This window comes from Coregonus clupeaformis, chromosome 6, assembly GCF_020615455.1.
Source record: "Coregonus clupeaformis isolate EN_2021a chromosome 6, ASM2061545v1, whole genome shotgun sequence".
Classification (NCBI taxonomy): Eukaryota; Metazoa; Chordata; class Actinopteri; order Salmoniformes; family Salmonidae; genus Coregonus; species Coregonus clupeaformis.
Genome location: NC_059197.1, coordinates 48,505,927 through 48,529,197, shown reverse-complemented (window position 1 = coordinate 48,529,197; position 23,271 = coordinate 48,505,927). Strand labels below are relative to the sequence as shown.

General features: G+C 45.6%; 3 protein-coding genes across 7 annotated transcripts in view; 2 read left to right on the top strand and 1 right to left on the bottom strand.

Annotated features, from left to right (window-relative positions):
* Positions 1-4,606, top strand: part of LOC121567501 (zinc finger protein neuro-d4-like) — a 44,707-nt gene extending 40,101 nt beyond the window's left edge. The window contains exons 11-12 of the mRNA XM_045220857.1: positions 1,202-1,283; positions 1,606-4,606. Of these exons, the coding sequence (XP_045076792.1) occupies positions 1,202-1,283; positions 1,606-1,676 (153 nt within the window). The 3' untranslated portion in view covers positions 1,677-4,606. The remainder of the gene's footprint in view (positions 1-1,201; positions 1,284-1,605) is intronic.
* A 9,288-nt stretch (positions 4,607-13,894) lies between these two features.
* Positions 13,895-15,887, top strand: LOC121567500 (endonuclease domain-containing 1 protein-like). Of its 2 annotated transcripts, none has more exons than XM_041877590.1 (3): positions 13,895-14,267; positions 14,868-15,024; positions 15,344-15,887. In XM_041877590.1, the coding sequence occupies exons 1-3, from the start codon at positions 13,968-13,970 to the stop codon at positions 15,730-15,732; spliced, it is 846 nt and encodes a 281-aa protein (XP_041733524.1). In that variant the 5' UTR covers positions 13,895-13,967; the 3' UTR covers positions 15,733-15,887. The 2 variants fall into 2 exon arrangements, with proteins under 2 accessions (XP_041733524.1, XP_041733523.1); XM_041877589.1 differs by having other exon boundaries at positions 15,337-15,657.
* A 3-nt stretch (positions 15,888-15,890) lies between these two features.
* Positions 15,891-23,271, bottom strand: part of zgc:162193 (TRPM8 channel-associated factor homolog) — a 20,794-nt gene continuing 13,413 nt past the window's right edge. For all 4 annotated transcript variants that reach the window (XM_041877584.2, XM_041877583.2, XM_041877581.2 and 1 more), the window contains exons 3-9: positions 22,438-23,093; positions 19,386-20,377; positions 19,021-19,115; positions 18,651-18,864; positions 17,458-17,694; positions 16,831-17,168; positions 15,891-16,620 (exon numbers count right to left, since the gene is read on the bottom strand). In XM_041877584.2, coding sequence (XP_041733518.2) covers positions 16,378-16,620; positions 16,831-17,168; positions 17,458-17,694; positions 18,651-18,864; positions 19,021-19,115; positions 19,386-20,377; positions 22,438-23,069 — 2,751 coding nt within the window. In that variant the 5' untranslated portion in view covers positions 23,070-23,093 and the 3' untranslated portion in view covers positions 15,891-16,377. The remainder of the gene's footprint in view (positions 16,621-16,830; positions 17,169-17,457; positions 17,695-18,650; positions 18,865-19,020; positions 19,116-19,385; positions 20,378-22,437; positions 23,094-23,271) is intronic.

Below are 23,271 nucleotides of genomic sequence, written 5' to 3'. Positions count from 1 at the left end.
TGTCCCTGATGTTTTCCCTGGAGAGAAGTAGCTTCTTTGCTGCCCTTCTTGACACCAGGCCATCCTCTAAAGGTCTTTGCCTCACTGTGCGTGCAGATGCACTCACACCTGCCTGCTGCCATTCCCGATCCCGCAGCTGAATCAACTTTAGGAGACGGTCCTGGCGCTTGCTGGACTTTCTTGGGTGCCCTGATGCCTTCTTCACAACAATTGAACCTCTCTCCTTGAAGTTCTTGATGATCCGATAAATGGTTGATTTAGGTGCAATCTTACTAGCAGCAATATCCTTGCCTGTGAAGCCCTTTTTGTGCAAAGCAATGATGACGGCACGTGTTTCCTTGCAGGTAACCATGGTTAACAGAGGAAGAACAATGATTTCAAGCACCACCCTCCTTTTAAAGCTTCCGGGTCTGTTATTCTAACTCAATCAGCATGACAGAGTGATCTCCAGCCTTGTCCTCGTCAACACTCTCACCTGTGTTAACGAGGGAATCACTGACATGATGGCAGCTGGTCCTTTTGTGGCAGGGCTGAAATGCAGTGGAAATGTTTTATGGGGATTAAGTTCATTTTCATGGCAAAGAGGGACTTTGCAATTAATTGCAATTCATCTGATCACTCTTCATGACATTCTGGAGTATATGCAAATTGCCATCATAAAAACTGAGGCAGCAGACTTTGTGAAAATTAGTATTTGTGTCATTCTCAAAACTTTTGACCACGACTGTAGTATGTGTGGTAGGTGTAGTATGTGTGGTAGGTGTAGGATTAAAATGTATGCACTCACTAACTGTAAGTCGCTCTGGATAAGAGCGTCTGCTAAATGACTAAAATGTAAATGTAAATGTATATGTGTAGTATGTGTGGTAGGTGTAGTATGTGTGGTAGGTGTAGGATGTGCATCTGGTTAAACATTACAGATACATATTTGTCGTTATATTTGATTGATAATGTCATGAAATTATTTGTGTGACTCCCGAGTGGCGCAGTGGTCTAAGGCACTGCATCGCAGTGCTAGCTGTGCCACTAGAGATCCTGGTTCGAGTCCAGGCTCTGTCGCAGCCGGCCGCAACCGGGAGACCCATGGGCGGCGCACAATTGGTCCAGCGTCGTCCAAGGTAGGGGAGGGTTTGGCCGGCAGGGATGTGGGTTCGTTTTCCACGTCTGCTAAATGACTAAAATGTGTGTTTCCTTGTTTCAGGATCAGTTACTATTCTGTGATGATTGTGACAGAGGCTACCATATGTACTGCCTGAGCCCCCCTATGGCGGAGCCCCCAGAGGGTAGGTACAGTGGAGGATATAGGCCTGCATATTGTCAGTAATTCATTGATGACCATGCAATGGCTGGGTTCATAATGTGACTTATACAGTTGGTGAATTATAAGAGGAAAGGCCATGTGCATGTGCTGATTGCTTGTGTCATCAACATGTCCAGTTGACATGGCTAAGAGATTGCAAATCTCCTATGCTACTTGACCACAGTATATGGTGTTGCACTTGCAACAGTCAGTCAGTATTCAATTTACAGTGTTAATTTATTCTGCTAGGATTAATCCTTGGGCTTTCCAATAACCAGTGAACTTGTGACCCGTTGATCTTCCAGGGAGCTGGAGTTGCCATCTGTGTCTGAGACAGCTAAAAGAGAAGGCCTCGGCCTACATTACCCTGACCTAATCTACCACGCTACACCGCAACCCCCACCCCACCCCCCACCACCACCAAACATGGCAACTGGACCAACTTTACTCCTCTATGAAATGACAACAGACGTCTGTCCATCTCTCCAGTCATCAGGTCTCCCCGCCCCAGCTGTTTTAACGTCAATGGAAGCACCTACTTCCCAGGGTGCACCATGCTCCATCCAGGTCTCCCCCAGTCTGCCCAGCCACCTGCCGCTGGAGTCCCCTCCACCTCCGGCACCTCCGGCCCAGGAGGAACCAGCTTCTATCCCCAGCAGCATCATGGGGGAGGATCTGATCATCAATAGCCTAACTGGGCTGCCCCACCGGGCCCTCCTCCGAAGAGCCATTTATCAGCAACCCACAAGGGCACGCTCTCCCCTGTGAAGGGTCCTTAGAGGAGCCCTAACGAGCATCAGCTGCCATTGTGGCCATATTCTCCCATACACTCGGCCGTGGCCCTGGCAGCAGAGTACACACAGAGAGGGAGAAGCAGGCCGTTGTGATGACCAGACTCCTCGTTAGGTTCAAAGCAGCTGCAGCCCCGCCCCCTTCCTCCCACATGGAGCCACCACTCAAGGCCTTTGACAGTGAAGTACTCTAGGATTGATACCATCGCTCAGAGCTATTGTGGCTTGATGACATTTACAGAGGAGAGGGAGTGGAGAGGTTGTCACTTTGCCATCAGCCACTTAGATCAAATTGTGGGTCCAAAAAAAGAATGAATTAGAGCAAAGGTTTTCCCCAACTATGAACTTCTTGTTACCTTAATTTCCTTCGAAACAACAACTGAAAAAGCCAACATGAGACTGCTATGACTTTGGCGGAGCTTGGTGTATTTTGTCTGTGTGCGTAGCAAGAATGTAAGTATGTTTTAAGTGTGGACAATGGAGATTTTAATGTCTGGCCTTGTCAGAAATACAGGGCCCAAATGTTTTTTGTTGTTGTTTTTTTTTGTACTTTATTTGCATGGTGTTAACATTATAGTTTTTAAAGATATTTTAAGGATAAAATGTATTTAAGAAAGCACACTTAATTCGCAATAATGTGTTTGTGACCCATTTGGGTAAAGTTGTGTGTGTGTCCATCTGTATATGTGCGTGTGTATGTGTGTGTGAGTGAGGGTAAATGTGCCCTCCTAAAACTGCGTGGAAGTGAGAGCCAACCGTAGCCAACCAGGTGCTAGGCAGGACCTATGGCAGGGTCGGGGAGCAGGAATGGGAGTGGCTTCTGATGATTCTGATTCCTAGAAACACCACCATGACTTACTGTATTACGTTTTCTGTTGGACCAAACGAATTCAAGCCAGCTTGCGCCGTTTCTCTCTTCCGAGCCCTTTTCTTTCTCGAAGGATAACTCATTTTTGTGAAAAGTCATCAAAACTAGTAGAATGAGCTCTTTACTATCTGCAAGACTGCTTTGCGTGCTAGGACCTTGTAATATAATGTGCTTTCAGAGTAAGCTAAAAGCAGAGGACTTCTACTAACTGGGACGCCAGCATGTGTGTTTGTGAGCTTGCACTGAGACAAGTCTTTTTTCAACCCAAAGTCCCCTCTCCCAGTGGCCTATCTGACTGGACTATTGTATGACGCTGCAACTTTGATTGGTCCAATGATCCCTCCTCCTCTTCTCTTTAAGTTGGGAGACATTTTGCTGTAAATAGATTGTCACTCTCTCCGTCTATCAAAAATACTAATTGCAATTTCATAATTCACCATCTCTCAGTGCATATCGACTTATGAACTCAAAAATACAATTTCTGTCTATTTTAATGCACTTAAAAGTGGTTGTCATATTTGCCTCCATATTTGGAATGTCTCTACTCTTCAAATGTATGTGTTTATATTCTACTATGGTACGATCCAACACACACACCCATGTTGGGGAAAATGTTACTACCTGCGCTACCCAAAATGTATTTACCATCATTTAGGCATGTGTGATACCAGAAATTCTCTCGATTTCATATTTTGATATCTACTTTATTTATTTTTCTCGAATAACTAGGGATGTTTTCACCTCTTCTCTCTCAGTATTGTTCTCTTGTTTTTGTTGGTGTTTTTGTACTTCAAACATTTTGCACAGTGTGTTTGTTTGGCATGTGTGTGTACATGTGTGTGTGTGTGAGAGAGAGAGGGGGAGACACAGACAGATTTAAAGGTGCTGTCTGTCAGTGGTTCTGTTCCCAATTACACCCTTTCCTCTTTATAGAGCACTACTTTTGAACAGTGGTCATAGGGCTCTGGTGAAAAGTAGTGCACCACATAGGGAATAGGGTGCCATTTGGGATGCACACGGTGTCTCTTTAAACTAATAATGAGGTCATAGAAAAACAAACACAGTCAAAAGAAGGTTATTTTTCAAACTTCCTCTCCATGACATAAGCTGCATGACGATACATCCAAGACTACAGTTAACACTAGTGTACTGTGTTAGAATGGGTACTGCTGAGGCCTCAGTCCTCGCTGCTGTAGTTGGCACCAAGTGACAGTAGCCTGATCCCAGATCTGTTTGTGCTGTCGCATGACAATGACCCTTGGAGTTGACAAGACAGCACAAACAGATCTAGGATCAGGCCAGAGTGAATGTCATTCTACTGACTTTGGGGAACCTTGATTGTGATAAGTGCAATGTGTCATGATAGATTGTCCTTTTTATGGACTGACTCCTTTTATTTAAGTTTCCCACCAATATCCAATCAGAGTTGTGTTCAGAGCCGGTACTGAGGTAATAGCCAGGGGATGACTTGTGATTCTGTGTGGGTGAGGTGAACTGATCGGAAAGTGTTTACTGATAATAAGCCTTTACTTCTGAATTTATTCCTGGCACTTATGAGGATGTGGTGGAGTCAAACTACTTTGATTGTACTATCTGAGAAGATACAGTTGCAGAAAGAGGGGTGACTTGAGCTCAGATATGACGGGGGGTTCGCCCAGTGATCTGTCCTGTTCCGTCTCAGCATCCTTCACTCCCTCCCCATCTTTAGACTGGGGGTGGGATCAGAAGGGAAATAAGATTATTGGCCAGTCCTCAAACGAAGCAGGATTTTGGCCCTCTTGTAAAATGTCGTGCTGTGATCTTGCTTGCACTTTTTATTCCCCAAATAAGAAATTCCTGTGAGTGTGTGCACACTTTCCTTTCTTGTAACTGTCTGTTGGAAAGAAATAAACACTGGATAAAATGAATTTGTTAGTATTTACCCTTAGGGAGATCAAATCTTCCTGGACATGTGGGTTTTTTCTTTCTCTCCTGTCTCCTACCTACCTGGGAATGCTTTGAATTATTGACTGCAACTGCATAGCTGTCATTGCCGCTGTCATTTATTCACTGTAAATTCATCGGTCTTTCTCGAGGCACCCAATTTTCCAAAATTTCTCTCTCCCGACTCCTTTTTTCATTTACAAACAATCATAAATAAAAGTCGTAACTCCTGAACATTTCTGCTGTGGTGTGTCTGTGTGGAGCTTCTGAACACCCACAAATTTAGCAATGTTTGTGTATTTCTCAAGAAAATTCATCCCATTATGTTTTAAGTGTCATAAATATGTTACAGTGAGGGAAAAAAGTATTTGATCCCCAGCTGATTTTGTACATTTGCCCACTGACAAAGAAATTATCAGTCTATAATTTTAATGGTAGGTTTATTTGAACAGTGAGAGACAGAATAACAACAAAATCCAGAAATACGCATGTCAAAAATGTTATAAATTGATTTGCATTTTAATGAGGGAAATAAGTATTTGACCCCCTCTCAATCAGAAAGATTTCTGGTCCCCAGGTGTCTTTTATATAGATAATGAGCTGAGATTAGGTCCTAATCTCAGCGTGTTACCTGTATAAAAGACACCTGTCCACAGAAGCAATCAATCAGATTCCAAACTCTCCACCATGGCCAAGACCAAAGAGCTCTCCAAGGATGTCAGGGACAAGATTGTAGACCTACACAAGGCTGGAATGGGCTACAAGACCATTGCCAAGCAGCTTGGTGAGAAGGTGACAACAGTTGGTGTGATTATTCGCAAATGGAAGAAACACAAAAGAACTGTCAATCTCCCTCGGCCTGGGGCTCCATGCAAGATCTCACCTCGTGGAGTTGCAATGATCATGAGAACGGTGAGGAATCAGCCCAGAACTACACGGGAGGATCTTGTCAATGATCTCAAGGCAGCTGGGACCATAGTCACCAAGAAAACAATTGGTAACACTACGCTGTGAAGGACTGAAATCCTGCAGCGCCCGCAAGGTCCCCCTGCTCAAGAAAGCACATAGACAGGCCCGTCTGAAGTTTGCCAATTAACATCTGAATGATTCAGAGGAGAACTGGGTGAAAGTGTTGTGGTCAGATGAGACCAGAATCGAGCTCTTTGCCATCAACTCAATGCACCGTGTTTGCAGGAGGAGGAATGCTGCCTATGACCCCAAGAACACCATCCCCACCGTCAAACATGGAGGTGGAAACATTATGCTTTGGGGGTGTTTTTCTGCTAAGGGGACAGGACAACTTCACCGCATCAAAGGGACGATGGACGGGGCCATGTACCGTCAAATCTTGGGTGAGAACCTCCTTCCCTCAGCCAGGGCATTGAAAATGGGTCGTGGATGGGTATTCCAGCATGACAATGACCCAAAACACACGGCCAAGGCAACAAAGGAGTGGCTCAAGAAGAAGCACATTAAGGTCCTGGAGTGGCCTAGCCAGTCTCCAGACCTTAATCCCATAGGAAATCTGTGGAGGGAGCTGAAGGTTCGAGTTGCCAAACGTCAGCCTCGAAACCTTAATGACTTGGAGAAGATCTGCAAAGAGGAGTGGGACAAAATCCCTCCTGAGATGTGTGCAAACCTCGTGGCCAACTACAAGAAACGTCTGACCTCTGTGATTGCCAACAAGGGTTTTGCCACCAAGTACTAAGTAATGTTTTTCAGAGGGGTCAAATACTTATTTCCCTCATTAAAATGCAAATCAATTTATAAAATTTTTTGACATGCGTTTTCTGGATTTTTTAGTTGTTATTCTGACTCACTGTTCAAATAAACCTACCATTAAAATTATAGACTGATCATTTCTTTGTCAGTGGGCAAACGTACAAAATCAGCAGGGGATCAAATATTTTTTTCCCCTCACTGTATTTACAATAGATGGTTTGGAGCTTGGATCAATAAACGCACGTGGGCACTTTTCTCCCAAAAATATAATGATCTACTTAAGTATGATTGCATTACATTAACCTCTTATGGCTTGAAAGTAAACATGTTCTCTTGGAGCTACAATGTTTGTATGTGATATATTGGAGAATAGGCATTTATCATACTGTAGTCCAAGTGAAGCAAATCCTGAAATCCATTCTTCACCTTCCAGAAGCCAGAATCATCACGAGTACCACACACTCTTCCTTGCGGAAAATTTGTATTTAAAAAAATATATATGTTCTTGGATACCGATTCTTCAATCCATTCCAAAATTCCCACTTCCACCTTATCCCAAATTCTGTATATCCCTCCAACCCCCCACCCAGCCAACAAAACAGACTACTACTAGTCTACTCCCCCCTCTCTTCCTAACCACGTTATTCTGACTCCTTGTCTCCCTCTTCAATCTCCAAGGATGTCTGTGAAGCTTTTGTGTGTGTGTTTATACTACTGTATATGTGTTTGTGTGTATCTGTATGTGAGGGGGGGGACTCCTCCCAGCCAATTACCACATCTACCAGACAGGCTCAGACTGCCTCTGTGCCAATCAGAGAAGAGCTGCGCATAGCTGGGCGCATGGTGGTTGCCATGGTAACTCTGGAGCTGTTTGCATGGTGGATGATGGAACAGTGATGGATTACAGTAATGGGGTGGGGTGTAGGGAGGGAGGACTGGGGGTTCCTAAAATGTAGGCTACCTATTTGATTCTGTCCGGTCTAAGGCTGATAAGGTTTAAAGAATAGTCTGGGATACAGTCTCACATTTTGTCTCCTCAAGTCATTGGGACCTTAGACTGTGCTCTGAATGATTTACTCAGTCCAGCTATAGCCCACTGTAGGTCCAGCATAGCCTACCAGACAGGTAGGTAGATGGGAATTTGTGGAAAGGGCTCATTTGGAACACTCAAGCAGCTCAGTTGGTAGAGCATGGCGCTTGCAGCACCAGGGTTGTGGGTTTGATTCCCACAGGGGACCAGTACGAAAAAAGTATTAAAATGTATGCACTCACTACTGTAGGTCGCTCTGGATATGAGTGTCTGCTAAATGACTAAAATGTCAAATGTAAAAAAAAGAGAAGTAAAAACTAAGCAGTTACGGTAGTCAGTGGCCCAGTACTGCATCTCTCACATACTACACACATATTTACATTTACATTTTAGTCATTTAGCAGACGCTCTTATCCAGAGCGACTTACAGGAGCAATTAGGGTTAAGTACCTTGCTCAAGGGCACATCGACAGATTTTTCACCTAGTCGGCTCAGGGATTAGAACCAGCGACCTTTCGGTTACTGGCACAACGCTCTTAACCACTAAGCTACCTGCCGCCCCATACACATTTTACTATATAGTATACAACAATGGCTTACAACTTACTAGGATAGCAGCACTTCTGAACAAATCATTGGCGTCCAGACAGACGACTATTAAAGTAATAACCTATCCATAAGCATTATTTAACCATAATCCATGTGATTAGTGACAACAGGCAATTAAAAAGGAATGGGCCAATCAATTGAGTGGCCAGGATCAATGTCAATGTAGGCACGTGGGCCTGTAAGTCAAGAAAATCCTATTCACATCCAGTGATGCAGTCTTGACAAATCAACGACTGGGTTATTAGAAACAGTTGTCATTATTAAGCTTAATTGCGTTCACTTGTCGCTCATGTTTTATAAACGCAAATGAATGCCTGGCAAAAATCTGCCTGTGTGTGCCATGCGTTTGCTTTCCTGGAAAACCAATCCTCAAGACAATATTCTACACTTTGAGATGTAGCACATTTCAATTCTACAACAATGTCTAGTGGATAAATATATACTGGGTAAACATTGGTACTGGTACTGCCGGCATTCTGGAATGTTGTACCATGATGACCATGGGACATATAGCCAGGCCTCCAGTTACACCCCAAACATCTGATACAAAGCTGACATCTAGTGGCAGACTTTAAGAGCAGCACCAAACCCAATTACAATGTAAATCAAATCAAATCAAATTGTATTGGTCACATGCGCCGAATACAACAGGTGCAGACATTACAGTGAAATGCTTACTTAAAGCCCTTAACCAACAGTGCATTTATTTTAAACAAAAAAGTAAGAATAAAACAACAACAAAAAAAGTGTTGAGAAAAAAAGAGCAGAAGTAAAATAAAGTGACAGTAGGGAGGCTATATATACAGGGGGGTACCGTTGCAGAGTCAATGTGCGGGGGCACCGGCTAGTTGAGGTAGTTGAGGTAATATGTACATGTGGGTAGAGTTAAAGTGACTATGCATAAATACTTAACAGAGTAGCAGCAGCGTAAAAAGGATGGGGTGGGGGGGCAGTGCAAATAGTCCGGGTAGCCATGATTAGCTGTTCAGGAGTCTTATGGCTTGGGGGTAGAAGCTGTTGAGAAGTCTTTTGGACCTAGACTTGGCACTCCGGTACCGCTTGCCGTGCGGTAGCAGAGAGAACAGTCTATGACTAGGGTGGCTGGAGTCTTTGACAATTTTGAGGGCCTTCATCTGACACCGTCTGGTATAGAGGTCCTGGATGGCAGGAAGCTTTGCCCCAGTGATGTACTGGGCCGTACGCACTACCCTCTGTAGTGCCTTGCGGTCAGAGGCCAAGCAGTTGCCATACCAGGCGGTGATGCAACCAGTCAGGATGCTCTCGATGGTGCAGCTGTAGAATTTTTTGTGTGTGAATGGGGCAACCAGACACAATATGACATCCAGTTACTGCTTTGAATGCAACATGGTGTGAATGATTTAAATGAAAGATAGTGAGTGCATGGCCAAAGTAAAGTACTTACATGAGAAATCTAAGACTGTACTGTAAATCAAATGTTATTTGTAACATGCGCCGAATACAACAGGGACCTTACAGTGAAATGCTTACTTACAAGCCCTTAACCAACAATGCAGTTTTAAGAAAAATAAGTGTTAAGTAAAAAATAGAGAAGTAAAAAATAAAAAATAAAGAGCAGCAGTAAAATAAAATAACAGTAGGGAGGCTAAATACAGGCGATCTACAGGCTGTATACAGGCAGTATACAGTGGGGGAAAAAATATTTAGTCAGCCACCAATTGTGCAAGTTCTCCCACTTAAAAAGATGAGAGAGGCCTGTAATTTTCATCATAGGTACACGTCAACTATGACAGACAAAATGAGAAAACAAAAACCAGAAAATCACATTGTAGGATTTTTAATGAATTTATTTGCAAATTATGGTGGAAAATAAGTATTTGGTCAATAACAAAAGTTTCCCAATACTTTGTTATATACCCTTTGTTGGCAATGACACAGGTCAAACGTTTTCTGTAAGTCTTCACAAGGTTTTCACACACGGTTGCTGGTATTTTGGCCCATTCCTCCATGCAGGTCTCCTCTAGAGCAGTGATGTTTTGGGGCTGTCGCTGGGCAACACAGACTTTCAACTCCCTCCAAAGATTTTCTATGGGGTTGAGATCTGGAGACTGGCTAGGCCACTCCAGGACCTTGAAATGCTTCTTACGAAGCCACTCCTTCGTTGCCCGGGCGGTGTGTTTGGGATCATTGTCATGCTGAAAGACCCAGCCACGTTTCATCTTCAATGCCCTTGCTGATGGAAGGAGGTTTTCACTCAAAATCTCACGATACATGGCCCCATTCATTCTTTCCTTTACACGGATCAGTCGTCCTGGTCCCTTTGCAGAAAAACAGCCCCAAAGCATGATGTTTCCACCCCCCATGCTTCACAGTAGGTATGGTGTTCTTTGGATGCAACTCAGCATTCTTTGTCCTCCAAACACGACGAGTTGAGTTCTTACCAAAAAGTTATATTTTGGTTTCATCTGACATTCTCCCAATCCTCTTCTGGATCATCCAAATGCACTCTAGCAAACTTCAGACGGGCCTGGACATGTACTGGCTTAAGCAGGGGGACACGTCTGGCACTGCAGGATTTGAGTCCCTGGCGGCGTAGTGTGTTACTGATGGTAGGCTTTGTTACTTTGGTCCCAGCTCTCTGCAGGTCATTCACTAGGTCCCCCCGTGTGGTTCTGGGATTTTTGCTCACCGTTCTTGTGATCATTTTGACCCCACGGGGTGAGATCTTACGTGGAGCCCCAGATCGAGGGAGATTATCAGTGGTCTTGTATGTCTTCCATTTCCTAATAATTGCTCCCACAGTTGATTTCTTCAAACCAAGCTGCTTACCTATTGCAGATTCAGTCTTCCCAGCCTGGTGCAGGTCTACAATTTTGTTTCTGGTGTCCTTTGACAGCTCTTTGGTCTTGGCCATAGTGGAGTTTGGAGTGTGACTGTTTGAGGTTGTGGACAGGTGTCTTTTATACTGATAACAAGTTCAAACAGGTGCCATTAATACAGTGGAGGACAGAGGAGCCTCTTAAAGAAGAAGTTACAGGTCTGTGAGAGCCAGAAATCTTGCTTGTTTGTAGGTGACCAAATACTTATTTTCCACCATCATTTGCAAATAAATTCATTAAAAATCCTACAATGTGATTTTCTGGAAAAAAAATTCTCAATTTGTCTGTCATAGTTGACGTGTACCTATGATGAAAAGTACAGGCCTCTCTCATCTTTTTAAGTGGGAGAACTTGCACAATTGGTGGCTGACTAAATACTTTTTTCCCCCACTGTACATGCTATCTACAGGCAGTATACATGCTATCTACAGGCAGTATACATGCTATCTACAGGCAGTATACATGCTATCTACAGGCAGTATACATGCTATCTGCAGGCAGTATACATGCTATCTGCAGGCAGTATACATGCTATCTACAGGCAGTATACATGCTATCTACAGGCAGTATACATGCTATCTACAGGCAGTATACATACTTTATATAGGCTATATACAGGGGGTACCGGTACTGAGTCAATGTGCGAGGGCACCGGTTAGTCAAGTTAATTGAGGTAATATGTACATGTAGGTAGCGTTAAAGGGACTATGCATAGATAATAAACAGTAGCAGCAGCATAAGAGAGGGGGTGGGGGGGATCAATGCAAATAGTCTGGGTAGCCATTTGATTAGCTGTTCAGGAGTATTATGGCTTGGGGGTAGAAGCTGTTAAGGAGCCTTTCGGACCTAGACTTGGCGCTCCGGTACCGATTGCCGTGCGGTAGCAGAGAGAACAGTCTATGACTAGGGTGGCTGGAGTCTGACAATTTCTAGGGCCTTCCTCTAACACCGCCTGGTATAGAGGTCCTGGATGGCAGGAAGCTTGGCCCCAGTGATGTACTGGGCCGTACATACTACCCTCTGTAGTGCCTTGCGGTCGGAGGCCGAGCAGTTGCCATACCAGGCAGTGATGAAACCAGTCAGGATGCTTCTCGATGGTGCAGCTGTATAACTTTTTGAGGATCTGAGGACCCATGCCAAATATTTTCAGTCTCCTGAGGGGGGAATAGACTTTGTCGAGCCCTCTTCATGATAGTTTGTTGGTGATGTGGACATTACAGAACTTGAAGCTCTCAACCTGCTCCACTACAGCCCCGTCAATGAGAATGGGGGCGTGCTCTGTCCTCTTCTTTTTCTTGTAGTCCACAATCATCTCCTTTGTCTTGATCACGTTGAGGGAGAGGTCGTTATCCTGGCACCAATTAACAAGGTTATATTCAAATTATTTATTTGATGTGTCCTCATATTGTTGTGGAAAAACCATGCCTGGTTTTCCCACTTTTGATCGCTCTAATCTTATCTGCAGTATTTCTCCCCTCATGCCTCTTAGGGTTCCTGGGTGAGCGCGTGTGCCAAGAGGGTGAGACCAGGCCACTAGCCAGGCTGACCCTTGCCTGGGGAACCAACATATGAGACTACTGTTACACAACCAAGACTTAGCCATTGACTTTGACTACACCAACACCACTTCATCAAAAAACTCTACCAGAATGCGATGAGAAGGAGATATGTGTCATTAAGTTTGACTTAATGTATGTTGCTATCTTTCTGATTTTCATTTTTCAGCTTAATAGTCAATTAATGGTACCCAAACTATCTGCATTGACCTACATACACACACTCACAAAACCCTGACACATTCACAAACACTACATACACATTCACAAACACTACATACGCACACACACACCCACGCATACCAACACTGCACAAACCCACATACATATATACATACACTCACACTTTTAAACTCATTTGCTGCTGCTACCTTGTTCTTTATTTTCCTTTTATTATCTATCCTGATGCCTAGTCACTTTACCCTGCCTTCATGTACTTATCTACCTCAAATACCTCTGTACATTGATCTGGTACTTCCTGTATATAGCGCCATTCTTGTGTATTTTATTTCTCGTGTTAGTTCCTATTTTATTATTCTCTGCATTGTTGGGAAAGGTTCGTAAGCAAGCATTTCACTGTAAAGTCAACACCAGTTGTATTCGGCGCATGTCATGAATACAATTTGACTTGTTGCTATAGCAATTGATTGTTATTGTTCCTAGGGCAGACTGCTTGCGTTAAGACATCTGCTTCCTGTATAGAGACATGACACCACAAGGACATCATACTGATGACTAACACGAACACACACTGTACTGTACACACCTTCCAATCACAAAACAGTTACACAAATATCAGTGCCCAAATGCTGAGTACTGGGCTTCCTATTGAAGATAATTATATATCAAACCAACTATGTCTCCTGTATCTCACTCTGGAGAGACACAGATGACCTGACAGAGCAAGTCAAGTTCTCCTCACATCAACATTATCCTCAGCGTCAATGAAATACAGTGGAAATACAACATTACAAGAGTTGCAGATAAACACAGAGTACACACAGCAAAGGCATAACAGCTGGTCTATATAACGTACACACCACCTGAGAGAACCATGTACATTTGGATCTACCCAGTCCCTGTGACCTTCACGTGTCAAGCGAGCAGAGAGCGGAAATGAGAGTGTAACAAGTGGAAAAGCAGGTTAAAGGGGCAGTGCTGGTTAAACGGGCTGTACAGGTTCAACCGTTGGGCTCTGCTTCAGAGGCACAGCTTGGTGCAGGCCAGGTGAGTGGACAGACAGCCACTCATGACCAGAGAACACGAGGAGAAAGCAACTAGGAAGTAGGAACGTCCGAACATCCAATCCAATGATACCGGTACCGGTAGCCCTGTGTGTCCTCCTGGCTGGAACCCTGTCCCTCGTTGAGGGGGACGTGGTGGCCAACTTCGAGGACATCCCGGAGTGTGTTGAGTATTTCTACCAGGGGAAGGTACCGGGCTGGGGTGTGGCCACCCCTGGCGCTGCCCGCCTGTGCCAACGCTTCTACAACAGGTACCACTTTGCCACGCTGTACGACACCAACCACCGCATTGCTGTGTATTCAGCGTACAGCTTCCAGCCCAGCAACGGAGGAGGCAGGGAGAAGCGCTGGTTTGTGGAGCCACAGGTGGGTCATGAGAACAGGACAGATGTGTCTGTGGCTAGAAACAGACATGCCATAGGACGGTCTCAACAACTCACATCAATAACTATGTTGGTGACCCAAATTCAAAAAGGCTCTAGATCATCATGTTTGTTGTGTCCTGTGTTGTACAATATTTTACATTTAAGTCATTTAGCAGACGCTCTTATCCAGAGTGACTTACAGTTAGTGAGTGCATACATTCTTTTTTATACTGGCCCCCTGTGGGAATCGAACCCACAACCCTGGCGTTGCAAACGCCATGCTCTACTGAGCTACATCCCTGCCGGCCATTCCCTCCCTTACCTGGAAGACGCTGGGCCAATTGTGTGCCGCCCCATGGGTCTCCCGGTCGTGGCCGGCTACGACAGAGCCTGGATTCGAACCAGGATCTCTAGTGGCACAGCTAGCACTGCGATGCAGTACCTTAGACCACTGAGCCACTCGGGAGACAATATGAAGGCAGATTGTTGCCAAAATAAATTGGGGAAAAAACATCCAAATAAAATTAGATGCCTAAAAAGTTGAGAAAGATCAAATATAATTTATGTTTGGGTTTGTAACAGTAGTTTATTTTCCTCCCAGCTCGTGAACCTTACGTGGGGTACAGAGATGAAGGCTGGGTACTGGCTGGGGAAGGATCACCCTGGGGTATACCTGGGCGAGAGACAGGCACTCAACGAGGACTACACCCACTCTGGCTTCGACCGCGGCCATCTCAACCCCAATGCACACCATGCAGGTAGTCTACTCCACAATACCGGCTCTGCTTTGAACAGATTTCATGCAACAACATTTCAATTCCAATGTTGTTAGGATTGTTAGAATTGTTTCTTAGTTCAGTGTGGACTACTGTGATGATGGTAGACTATTGAGCTTAAAGTTAAGTACAAGGTAAACCCAAGTATGAACGCAACACAACGTTGCCTCAAAGTTAACTCCAAGCGGGCCTCAACATGCCACTGCTACTTTGTAACACTTACTAATTAATCTCATGACAAATTGCTAAACCTACAGATTATCTCTCCTTTTTCCCCTTCCTTTTCTCGACAAGTCCCCAGCCACCTTCACCCTGACCAACGTGGTGCCCCAGAACCCCAAGCTCAACCAGAACGCCTGGGTCCGCCACGAGTCCCAGCTCACCAACCTGTTCAAGGCCCAGTGTTCCCAAGCCTACGTGCTGGTTGGCGCCATCCCCTCCACAGACAACTGGATTGTCAAGGACAACGTCCGACGTGTCAACATCCCCGAGTACATCTGGAACGCCTACTGCTGTGTGGACAACAACGGTAAGCCTGTACGTAGCGGCGGCGCCACCGCCCTCAACACCGAGCAGAACCGAGTGGACCAGCACTCACTGCTGGAACTGAACGGTTTCCTGCAGCATTACTCTAACGCACCAATGGGGGAGTTGTTTCACAACAACTGCCAGGCAGTGACTGAGGAGTAGTATCCCACTCATTTCTATTCATGATTTGACAGCGGCAAGGTGAGCTAAAACTTCAGTTCACATAACAGTACCAGTCTTTCAGCCCAGTCATGTGCTTCCTACTGTGAAAATGAAATCATGAACTACAGTGGATAAATAAAGAACTGTTTGGAGAGATAAACATTTTATTATTCTTTATTATGTGCTTTCTAGGAATAAGTGAGAATAATATAAAGTATCTAACAAGAGGTACATTTCCTTAGCTTTGTATACAGTTTCAGAAACACATGAAACTTCAGGATAAGATGCCTTACTGTTCACATAACTACATTTTGATTGAAATAGACCCTGTAAAACATCCGACTTCTGATGAATAAGGCACTTGCGAGGACTCTTCTGAAGTGCACTAGAATATACAGTTGCATTTATAGCCAACAATAGACCCCCAATATCCTCAGCCAGCCCTTTGTGATGACTTCAGAAACCGTTACAATTATTTATTCATTTGCACAACAGACGCAACCATGATTCTTGCAGTAGCATTTCTACAACAGGCCTGCAAAGCCCTAGTCACCACTCCATCACCCATCACCAAACGGTACCTACCCTTCACCAGCAATCCCTGACCTGTGACCCCCAATATAAGGGGGTGACCTCCTCTATAGGTCAGCCATACTGGGCCATGGGGTGGTCATTCCACACCGGCAGGTTAGAGAGCTTTTCCTCTGTAGCGGGCTCAATGGGCCAGCCCCAGGCCTTGAAGAATGGAGCCAGGTTCCTCTCGACCGTAAGGGAGAAGGTCTCAGCATACAGGTTCATCTTGCCCTTGTTGTCATTGGGCACGTTCTGCATGGTGTGGTAGGCAGCAAACACCTTCTTGAAGGCGTCCCAGCCAAACTGGTCCTGGAGCTGGTGGGAAGGAGGATGACGAAGAGAAACCGTTTACTCAACCATAGATAACGTTACTTTTTTTAAGTTACAAAGTTTGGTGCAGATGTTTTACTGTAGTATCTATACTTTCCTATCAGTCTTTCACAAGCACTAATTGTAGGGTTTGTACACAACATACTCTGCAGCAGAGTGTACTATACAGTATATGTCACTTGAGTCTCCTGTCACCTGCATGTAGGTCTCCAGTGCCACCCACATGTCCCAGCTGGCCAGATTCCTGCCCCCTTTAGCATACCCCTCGGCACGGCTCTGCCGTTTGGCCAGCGTCATGTTGGGGTGGGCCTGATCCCGTTTCACCCCCAACACCTCCTCGTGCACGTACACGGACCACAGGTTACACGTGCACTCAGTGGTGTGCGAGGGGAACTCCCAGACTCCTCTCTGCTGGTTGTGGCCCAGCTCGTGGATGGCTCCCCACAGGCCCGAGCTGCGGGCTGCCGCAGGGTTCATCAGGTCTGGGGCGGAGGAGGATTGTATCATGATAGGGTAGCCTGCATGCATGAAGCCTGTAGGGGTGGAAGGGAGAGAGGGAGGAGAGGGTCAGATCAATGTCTGGATACTGGCAGGGCGGAAGCTGTGCACATTTTTCTACAGCACAACAACTCACTTAGAAACTGTATAGGTACTGTCCTACCTGACTCAAAATACATTTTTGAAATATTTGGGTCAATGTCTTTTCAGATCTCCTTTTCCTGTTCATATCCAGCAATTACACAATCCCTAGTCCCCTACCAGAGTCAATTCCAGTCATGAATGTTTGTCCATGCTAAGAAATAAAGAGGGACAGATGCTGACCATGGGAAATCTGGACGTCGGCCACAAAGCGCTCCTTGCGGGGGAACTTGGCAGGGATGGCGGCCAGGTCAGCTATCCCCCTCATGATGTCATCCCAGAGCGCTGCCACCAGGTCAGGCCGATCCAGACCTCGGACCACGTCAGAGTGGACGGTCAGGATGATGTTCTCAAACTCCATCTCTGCCCAGGGGGAAGGGGCGGTCCGCAGAACTGCCCAGTCTGCAGGTGTGGTCACCCCTAGAGAGAGAAGAGAGGCAAGGGTTGGAGGAAAATCCTGGATCATTTGACTGAATTTATTATTATTATAATAATTACTGAAGTATTATGACCCAGGCTGTGTGCATCTTTATGATCAATCAATTCATTAAATCTCAGCTTGGTAAGCCAATTAGAGGAAACCCATCAGCCTAGCATAGGTGAACAACATGCATTAAATGGCCTTCATGATGACTATTACCAGACAAACATTTGGTACAGTGTGACTTCCCACCACAATGATGAGTAGCACATTGCAAATCAATTCTCATAACAGCAGGAATTTCAGTTTTAGTAACACAGCTGCAATTAAACAGTCTATCTGAGAGCATAGCTGTTCTAAGCTTAGTGTATTCTACAGAGGTTTCATGCAGAACAAAGGCTGTGTCATTTTCTCTTTAATCTGTGGTAGCCATCATCATACATTCAAAACGGCAACAGCGAGCAACTTTTTTATGTATTAAGAATACATGAATAGCAGATCAGAATACATTAATACAACTCCGGGAAAAGAACAAAGCTTCCATTCATTTACAAGAAATTGGGTACAAAAAGAGGTTAAAAGATGTGAAATATTCTGCCTGGATGAAGTGAAAAGGATTCCAGACAGACTGTAAATGAGGGGACTGGATGGAGGAACGTACTTGGTTCTCTTTATTGTGTATGTACTTTACCTTATCTTTTATTCATCTGGTATTTATCCAGGTTAGTCTCATTGAAATACCCTCTCTGTAACACTTTCTATGGAGGCACACACATCAATTATAATAATGGCATACTTATAGTGCATTTTAACACTTGCTATAAGCTGTCATAACAAGTCATGAGTTATAACGACTCATAGTTGCAACACCCTTATAATACATCACTTGGATGCATTATAAGACCAAAGTGTAAAATGCATCGTAGACACCCACCTCCCTCTCCCCCCCACTTACCAGTCTTGTAGTAGGGGGCTGGCACAGCCCCCTGAATGATGACCTCCACCCCCTCCACCTGGGTCTTAGGAGGGGCGATGAGATAGAGGAGACCACCCCACAGGTTCCACACCTGCATCATGTCTGAGTCTATGGGGAAGCGCTCATGAACCACTGGTGCTCGCCTCAGCTCGTTCGCATTCCCAATGTTGTCAGTCTGACAGCCTATCTGGACCTGATGGTAACAGGGGCATCAGTCAGTCAATCAGTCAATCAATCAACAGTGCTTTTATATCAACATGTAAAGGGCTTGATCTCAAAACAAATAAAACATGATTTGATTCAATAGATTTTAGAATTATAAGATAAAATAAAATGCAGTATTGGATACCTTCCAGCCCTGGTTGACGATTTCTGGTGGCATGGCCATGTAGGTCCTCATCCCAGGGGAAAGGTACAGACCAGTGCTGAGCCACTGCTCTCCTCCTAAGACACAATGTTCAGTAGTGGTTATATTCAAACATAACTGTATAGAATAGTGAGTGTATGGTTAGAAACATATATTCCCACACTAACCAATGAACTTGCACATAAGCAGAATAGCTATGGCGAAAAGTATTTTCTCGCACCCATTTTAGCTAAGCCATTACTCCTGGTGTGTTTCATATTGGTTCCCATGACTAAACCATCTCCATTTGACCCATTATACCCCATTTTAGAGTACATTCCCATAAGAGAAAATGAGAGCTAACTAACCTGCTGTATTACAGTTGATCCTGACCCTGGAATTGGACAAGGCAGGCATCATGGGCTGGTCCTTGATCAGGTAAGGCAGTAGGGCGTCTGGATCCTGGCACACCTTGTACACCTCCGCGCCCACACTGAGCAGCAGGTGGTCCTTGGGGCTTATCACCGGGCAGCTGTGGCACACCTGGGGGATGCCCGTCTCCTTCAGCACGTCAGTGAGCATGGTCACCACCGAGGTGTACGAGGCACAGTCGTGTGCCTGCATGTGCAGGTAATTGGCGCAGTCGCCGCCAAGCTTCTTCAGACCTGCCTCCTCAAGATCCGTCAGCGTCTCACCCTGGGTCACGTGACAAGCAAAGCGGTGCAGCAGGTGGCGGAAGTGGAAGCCCTCAGAGCAGGTCTGACCCGGGACTGGGGCCTTGTAGCAGCCTGCGCCCAGAGTGTTCCCCAACAGGCTGAGGCCCATCTTGTTGAGGATGTGGTTGCCTGCATACCCTGTCATGGCGTTCTGGCCCGGGTTGGACTGGGCCCAATACCAGGCGTGGCCCCCGATCAGCAGGCCTCCGCCCTCAGCCACAAAGTCCTGGATTTCGTCGGCCTGGGCGTCGCTGTAGGAGGTGCAGACGTAGACACTGAGCTCCTTCCTGAAGCCGCTCTTCTCACAGGGCAGGCCCGACTTGCTCAGTAGGGTGTGGGCGTGGCCGAGATGGGGCAGGACGCCTACCAAGCCGTTGCGACCCTCGTCTAACCAGCGCACGGCATTGAGCATGAAGGGGGACATCTGCTCTCGGCCCAAGTATCCCTCGTGGGAAACCACAATGACTCGGCCCTGGCCGTAGTATGCCCCAGCCAGAAAGGCCCTGCCGTCCTGTGTGGTGCCGATGGGGAATGCCAGAGGGCCGTGTACCAGCACCTCTGAGCAAATAGCCCCGCCCTGGATATCAAACTCAGTCACACCCTCCAGCAGGAACTCCAAGTCATCCTTGAAGTCCTTGCCTATCCTAGGGAAAGAAGAGAGTGAAAGGGTAGGTATGATTTGACAAGAGAACTTAGACACATAAAAATAGCTCAAATAAACATTTATTTAACCATGTGATTTCTAGAATTAAATAAAGACTCTTTTTTTTTACCTGGTTATAGGAGGTGATATTAGGCACAAAATACCACCATGTATACATTTCCGTTTTACTACAGTAGCTGTATTGGCTGACAGCTGTGGTATATCAGACTGTATATCCCGGTATGACAAAACATTTATTTTTACTGCTCTATTTACAGTGGGGAAAAAAAGTATTTAGTCAGCCACCAATTGTGCAAGTTCTCCCACTTAAAAAGATGAGAGAGGCCTGTAATTTTCATCATAGGTACACGTCAACTATGACAGACAAATTGAGAAAAAAAAATCCAGAAAATCACATTGTAGGATTTTTTATGAATTTATTTGCAAATTATGGTGGAAAATAAGTATTTGGTCACCTACAAACAAGCAAGATTTCTGACTCTCACAGACCTGTAACTTCTTCTTTAAGAGGCTCCTCTGTCCTCCACTCGTTACCTGTATTAATGGCACCTGTTTGAACTTGTTATCAGTATAAAAGACACCTGTCCACAACCTCAAACAGTCACACTCCAAACTCCACTATGGCCAAGACCAAAGAGCTGTCAAAGGACACCAGAAACTAAATTGTAGACCTGCACCAGGCTGGGAAGACTGAATCTGCAATAGGTAAGCAGCTTGGTTTGAAGAAATCAACTGTGGGAGCAATTATTAGGAAATGGAAGACATACAAGACCACTGATAATCTCCCTCGATCTGGGGCTCCACGCAAGATCTCACCCCGTGGGGTCAAAATGATCACAAGAATGGTGAGCAAAATCCCAGAACCACACGGGGGGGACCTAGTGAATGACCTGCAGAGAGCTGGGACCAAAGTAACAAAGCCTACCATCAGTAACACACTACTCAAATCCTGCAGTGCCAGACGTGTCCCCCTGCTTAAGCCAGTACATGTCCAGGCCCGTCTGAAGTTTGCTAGAGTGCATTTGGATGATCCAGAAGAGGATTGGGAGAATGTCATATGGTCAGATGAAACCAAAATAGAACATTTTGGTAAAAACTCAACTCGTTGTGTTTGGAGGACAAAGAATGCTGAGTTGCATCCAAAGAACACCATACCTACTGTGAAGCATGGGGGTGGAAACATCATGCTTTGGGGCTGTTTTTCTGCAAAGGGACCAGGACGACTGATCCGTGTAAAGGAAAGAATGAATGGGGCCATGTATCGTGAGATTTTGAGTGAAAACCTCCTTCCATCAGCAAGGGCATTGAAGATGAAACGTGGCTGGGTCTTTCAGCATGACAATGATCCCAAACACACCGCCCGGGCAACGAAGGAGTGGCTTCGTAAGAAGCATTTCAAGGTCCTGGAGTGGCCTAGCCAGTCTCCAGATCTCAACCCCATAGAAAATCTTTGGAGGGAGTTGAAAGTCCGTGTTGCCCAGCGACAGCCCCAAAACATCACTGCTCTAGAGGAGATCTGCATGGAGGAATGGGCCAAAATATCAGCAACAGTGTGTGAAAACCTTGTGAAGACTTACAGAAAATGTTTGACATGTGTCATTGCCAACAAAGGGTATATAACAAAGTATTGAGAAACTTTTGTTATTGACCAAATACTTATTTTCCACCATAATTTGCAAATAAATTCATTAAAAATCCTACAATGTGATTTTCTGGAATTTTTTTCCTCATTCTGTCTGTCATAGTTGACGTGTACCTATGATGAAAATTACAGGCCTCTCTCATCTTTTTAAGTGGGAGAACTTGCACAATTGGTGGCTGACTAAATACTTTTTTTCCCCACTGTACATTGGTAACCAGTTTATAATAGCAATAAGGCACCTCGGGGGTTTGTGATATATGGCGATATACGCGTTGCGTCATGCTTAAGAACAGCCCTTAGCCATGGTAAATTGGCCATATACCACACCTCCTCTGGCCTTATTGCTTAAATATGCCACCGTCGCCTCCTCTTCTCTCTATGAAGTGTCCAATACTTACGCCACAGTCAGCCAGCTGGAAGGGATCTGTGGAGGCACAGGGAGGGTACCCAGCTCCCCAAGGTGCTCCGAGAAGTAGATGCCAGCCACGCTGGACACCTTGTTCCCAGGGAAACCAAGCAGGGTGTTCTGTTTGGGGTGTTCCTCCGCCCAGCTCCACGCCTGGCCAGCCATCAGCAGCCCGCCCCCTGCCTTCAGGAAGCCCACCAGCTCATTCACCTCTGGGCCCACGCAGTATGCATCAGTCACATACACTCCCAGGCCCTCGCAGAAGCCCCCCACCTTGGGTTGGAGGCTGGAGCAGCTCAGGTTGTCGGCCACGGCCTTACAGCTCTGGTGGACGCCCACGGTAGTGCTGTCACAGGAGGAGTCTGTCAGCCAGGTCAGGGCATTCTCCACCAGGGCAGGAAAGGCGGTGAGGTAGCCCTCGTGGCCCAGCACCACCACTCGGCCTCGGCCGTAGAATGAAGCAGCCATCAGGACCTGGCCACGGGCGTTCATGGCCAGTGGGAAGGCTTGGTCGCCGATCAGAACTAAGTCGCTTGGTACGTTTGGCTCGCTGATGTCCAGCTCCTTGACCCCCCTCATCAGGGCAGTGTAGGCCTCCTCACGGGACATGCTGCTTTGGGTCATGGCTTAGTCTGTAGGCTGCCGATCCTTTAGGTGGTGGAGAAAAAAATGATTTTAAATGACAGATATGTATAAAACAGAATAAGTACTGGAGGTTGACAGTCCATGTACATGCATTTAACTCTTGAAACTGTTGCCATGACATAAAAACAAGTTTCTGAATTTCACTTTGCGGTAATCTCTACAAAAGTATCATAAATAGTTC